The 5603-nt window shown below is 38.1% G+C and overlaps 1 protein-coding gene across 3 annotated transcripts in view; it reads left to right on the top strand.

Moving 5' to 3' along the window:
• The first annotated feature begins 319 nt into the window (after nt 1–319).
• Nucleotides 320–5603, top strand: part of LOC137992790 (CREB-regulated transcription coactivator 1-like) — a 19678-nt gene continuing 14394 nt past the window's right edge. The window contains exons 1-4 of one of the 3 annotated variants that reach the window (XM_068838308.1): nt 320–470; nt 1651–1758; nt 1871–1990; nt 2357–2424. In XM_068838308.1, the coding sequence (XP_068694409.1) occupies nt 360–470; nt 1651–1758; nt 1871–1990; nt 2357–2424 (407 nt within the window). In that variant the 5' untranslated portion in view covers nt 320–359. Of the gene's footprint in view, nt 471–521; nt 1547–1650; nt 1759–1870; nt 1991–2356; nt 2425–5603 lie in introns of those variants that run through there. The other 2 variants (XM_068838309.1, XM_068838310.1) reach the window with 2 other exon arrangements.

Genomic DNA, 5603 nt, shown 5'->3' on the forward strand with positions numbered 1-5603 from the left:
CGCTTGAGTGCATTAGAACGAACACTTTCACGCCCAAGCTAAGCAGCGGCCGAAGATAAACACAGCCGAAAACCTCTCGGCACTGTTGAGTGGAGTACTCTATTTTCGCATTCTCCATAATACACTTTGTTTGCCCCCTCCCCCCCTCCCCCATTCCAATTTTGCCTGAACCATTGTTTCTAAATACTCTTGGGAATCTGCATATTCCCAAGATCATCATGAAAACAATGGTTTATGCAAAATTTGAGGGGCAAACAAAGTGTATTATGGGGAATACGAAAATTTTTCCCAGTTCGATTGCTACACCACAGGCAGACCAGTCCAGAACGAATTCTATCCGCTCGCGTCGTGTTTTCAAAATGGCGAGCCCGAGACGATTTGCTGACAAAATAGCGAAGCTCAAACAGAACCAAGAGGCGGGGACGCGTGCTTTTGAAGACATAATGAGATTGCCTGTGTCTAGGCTTGAGGTATGTAGTGTTCTTTTACCTAATGGAAGATTATTTGCTTGCTGAAGTTCTTCATGCATTCAGTGGCCGATACTGATGAAGTGTCTTTGAGAAACACAACAAAGACAGAATTTCTGCCTTGCTTTATGTTTTGCGCATGAGCTTGTTCATTAGCTGGACGATTCACCTTTTTCTCCACGCTTTTAAGCTAGGTATGCATTTAGAATTATCGTCGATTTTGCATCAGTTCAAATTTTTCAAAACGATTTAAGTAGACATTTGCGGAAGTTAGCCCTAAACTGTGAAAGCCAATATCAGTTTTACCGTCGTGAGAATTATCATTTGTATCGTTTCCGATGGCTATCTGTCACTTTGCTAACTGAAGGCATCTATTTGATGCATTCATTCATATATAGGTATGCAAATCATATAAATGTAACCTCACATATAGTCATTTGCATGGGTCAAAAAGACAATCACATCAAAAGCGTTAGGAGGTGACGTCATTGTCCATTTTACGTTTGTTTTTTTGTAAAAAGTTCTCATGAAAGTCCAACACTCCTGACTGTAAGTCATTGAACCATAGCGCAACTGGGGCGAGTATCATCTGCCGAAAGGTCACATGGGTCAATTCCCGACACATTATCGAATCAATGGCGAAGTGTTCACGAAGCAGCAATCCTCTTTGCTGAGGAGTGCCAACAAAGAGGAGAACTTCGTTATCAAACAGAAGTTCGCAATCTTCAGCATCCATCATTGCAGTAATATTAATGGCGACGTAAGTTTTGGCGTGTTTCGATGAATTGGCTGATTCTGACAAGTATAAACAATCTACACCAATATTGCCGTGCAATGAATTTGCATTTTCCGCAAAAGGAACTCAGCGGAATTGAGTTTTCCTAGGTGTTGATTGGTCAACAGACAGACCCCCTGTGACCAAATGGAACGCCGCTTGTCTGACAACACACGCTCTGTCGTACGTTTCCAATATGGCGAACCCAAGAAAATTTGCCGAGAAAATCGCGCTACATAAACAAAAACAGGAGGAAGAAAGGCGCGCTTTCGAACAAGTGATGAAAGAGGTGTCCATGCTTGAGGTATTTTTTATTTCTTCGAATGGAGGATAATTTCGTTGGTCGAGTTTTGTTGCTCGGTGTTGGTATTACACAGCTGAACGTTGGTTTTCTTTTTTGTTCGTTAGACGACAAGGAGGCCTCAACATCATCAACAAATTCAGTCGCATTATCGGGGAGGATCCCTGCCGAATGTTAACTTCACCTTAAACGCGCAAAAACACTTAGATTTACAGGTCATACATTGTTTTGCACTTTCTGGTTGTGTTTTCATATGTGAGTTGATATTCAAACTCATCTGGGTAAAGGTTCGATTCTCAGTAAAGTGATAATTTTTGTGCCCCTCAGAACGCACTACACAATCTAGATGATCTCAGACACAGTGGAACTGACCGAATCCATCACAGACGTTTTGGAGGAAGCAGGCCTGTACCATTTAACTCAAACAACCGCTTTGGCCGTGGAGGAATATCCTTGTTATTGAATTGAAGTCTGACATCACTCAACTACAAAAAAGGACTTGCATTAGCAGATGTCACGATATGATTTTTGTGAAAACACAGGATCATGAATCATTGCTTTTCCGATATCTATATCTACAGGAAGTTGTCCCATGATTTAGAACTCTTAATTTGTTTGAACACGGAAGGAAAAAGTGAAAACTTTAGTGATAATAAACTCAGATGTTTTACCCGAAATAAGAGAACGGTCACCATGTGCATGCAGATTGTTAGTACGTTTCACGTTCTATCTACTGAAGAGATAAGTGTTGGTTGATCACTGAATGTCGTATGTTTTTTGCAAGTAATATGAAGCAGCCTTAACATTGATCACATAGATACATCACCTTACGGCTGTCACCTCTCACCGCCACAGCATTTGGATCAATGGAGGGAACGAAGGTATTTGTAACAACAGTCAATACGCTCACGTTAAACTTGCATGAAACATACATTTCGTGAGTTAAATTTTAATTTGATTTTTTACGATGGCGTCGGTCTCCGATCTTAGTCCGTCCTGGAAATTAGCCAGCCAAATTAACGAAGTAATCTCATTCCCTTAGAGGAAAAAAAATCGATTTTTATACGTTAATGTGTCACAGAATGTGGTCATGGAAAATGGTTTCCCGCGCAAATTCATCCTCGAAAGAAGCTTGTCTTGTGTCCTGTTTTGCAATTTTGGCCGTAGGATGTAGTCATTTAGCACCTGTTCATCTGCAAATTTGTTCACTCTTGCAAGTGGATCATTCATTATCACCTACATCACTCATTCGATTAGTCGAATGACTTTGTGTGTGTAAATTTCAAGAAAACTTAATCTTACTGTCGGTAAGGGGGAGATGAGATCCTACAGCTGTATTTGCTTTATATTATTATTTTGTTCCATATATTTGTGTTTTTTAATCTACAAGTTTTTTAGAAAATGTTGATGTGTGTTCAAACTGAATTGCTTATTTTAGATGCATCTATCTTATGTAATTATAATTACATGAATGTGCAGAGAATTAATAAATCAGTCAGCCTGATTTTCTAAACATTGAGCTCAAAGAAATCTACGGGTATTAATTTAAAGGCTATGTTATTAAAGATGCAGCATTATTGAAATGGTTGATAGTTTCAGTTTGAAATGGAAAGTAGCTTGAAGTAGCTCTTGCAGAGATGTATCCAGAATGCGTCATTGTGTCCTGGGACGCATTCGTTTTCCTTTTGGACACACGGAATATAGAACAAAGGGTCCAATTGGACGCAGAAAAAAAAACGAATGTTTATGCAAATTACAAACGCCAGGAAAAACGTGCGATCGGCATATTTCACAAGGAAATTGAACATTCCATTTCTCACTATGGAGAAATGATCAAGTTCCTTAAATTTCAAGGTAAGCTGTTGTTTTCGTATTTTTGTAGTCCAATGACTTTTGTTGTGTGACATGATCTGAGCTGTTTTTTAGACGAGACAATCGGCGACACTTTCGATCTGCCAGTGATAATTAAACATTTCAGTCTATGTTGCATGCTTTCCAAGTGAATTTCAAGAATTGGTTTGTTTATCGTGAGCGAAATGACAGAGAATCCAACAGTGAAGTATGTTAAATTTTTGTTTTGTGCGACCCTGTTGATGTTAATTCCGGGCACGCACATGTCATGGTCTGGGTTCTTGTGTTGTACGTAACTTGTCTGTTTTGCAAATGACGCAACTTTTTTGGAGTTAAACTTGTTAAAAATAATGCGTTTAATATGAAACTTGAATGTATTCAACTTGAATGTATCCTAGCAAAACGAGGTACATGTCATTATCTTCCAGTAAACTTTCTTCCTATCATGAACTTAGTTAACAACATTGACATTGACCTAAGAGTTGGAAGTACATCCTTTGAATGTGTATCTTCGGCAAAACTTTTAGGGACCCACATTGACCACAACCTAAAATGGGAAGAAAATGTTAAGAAAATCTCAGCTTCTTATACAATACAATGCAAAATTTATTAGCACTCCCCAACACGGGGGCTTTTTCAGTACTAATACTACTAAATGCTGTAAGTTACATTAAAATGGTCAAAAAGAATTTGTGGAAAGGTAAGATAAAAGGCATATCAAGGTCCTTTGTCCTGTGGTTGTCTTAAAAAGGGGAATATTTAATAGTTGCGAATTGCGAGTCTCACGGCCACTTATCTCTGCTTGCTTCAAAAAAAGCTGTGTGTTGTTGATACTTCTTGAAACTCCTAGTCGTAATAACTGTTGGCTTAGGACGCTGTCGCTTAAGTTTGAGAACGGCATAAACTTGGTCATGGTCGCTGGCATGACTGGCATGACCTTTGCAGCTCTTACTAAGTTCTTGTTCGAAGCTAAAATGACATCTATCAGGGTTGCAGATGATTCAGTGACCCTTGTCGTTTCAACTACATGTATCATTTGAGTTGAATTAAGGGAAGTGCAAAAATTGAGAAGAGCTAATTGCGATGCAAGGTCAGACCATTTTAAAAGGTTGCAGTTCAGGTCGCCCAGGATGTAAATAGGTTTATTTAGTGACATGGCAGAAATAACAGCATCACTAAACTCTTCATCAAAGGAGTCTGTGGACGTTGACGGAGGTCTGTAAGCCGTACATAACAGAAATGACTCACACTTTCCTGCTATTGCTATCGCACTCTTGGAATCTTAAAGAAATTGAGGAATTTTCTACCATCTCATATTCATAAGCAGTGAGTTCAGGCCCTCGTACTTTTCAAGTTGAATTATAACTATGTTGTTTATCATAATTTACCACATTACTTTGTTAAACGCCTATAAAGAATTCAAACAGCATGCGCGAGCTTTGTTGTAGGTAAATTTGTTAAAAGTGAGGATATTATAAAGCTAAATTGGTTACCCGTTATAGAACATATCGAATGGCAGCTGTTAAAGTTAGATTTTTTCCTCATGAATGGGCAAGTTACTTGCGACTGAAGCAATTTAAGCACAATCGAACTCTGAGGTCCAGTGCAGCTATACAGCTTAAAATCCCACCAGTACCACACATTTATCAAGACCAAGCTGCTAAGAGCTTTAACTGGATGTGTAAGGAACTGTATTGATTTTAATCAGTTTTCTAAGATGACTTTTAACCCATTGACTCCCAGGGGTTCTCCATTGACGAATAAAATCGTAATAACCTCTCAGCATAACGTTTTTATTAAACATTGTTAAATAGGTATACTTATTTTATGTGAATAAAGCCATTATTATTATTATTATTATTATTATTATTATTATTATTATTCATTGGCTTGATTATTAACATTGGCCATGATGAAGTCATGGGCCAACGATTAACTGTGTATTGATTGCCTATATTTGTTTACTCTTTTGTTCCTAAATTACACTTCAAGTGTTGTTAAAATAAATGATGCTCTTTTATGGAAAATTGAGATTCAGATCGGTTATTTTTTTTTGCTGTGGAGCTCAAGATCATTTATCAACTGGAGCCAACAGTTCCTACAGTGTACGGATTCCTAGAGATGTTTTCAGATGTGATCAGTGGAGCTTTTACAATTCCATACATTTTGATCGTTGAATCAAAATGCTTAACAGTTTTAAAGAAATTGA

Source organism: Montipora foliosa, chromosome 2, assembly GCF_036669935.1.
Source record: "Montipora foliosa isolate CH-2021 chromosome 2, ASM3666993v2, whole genome shotgun sequence".
NCBI lineage: Eukaryota > Metazoa > Cnidaria > Anthozoa > Scleractinia > Acroporidae > Montipora > Montipora foliosa.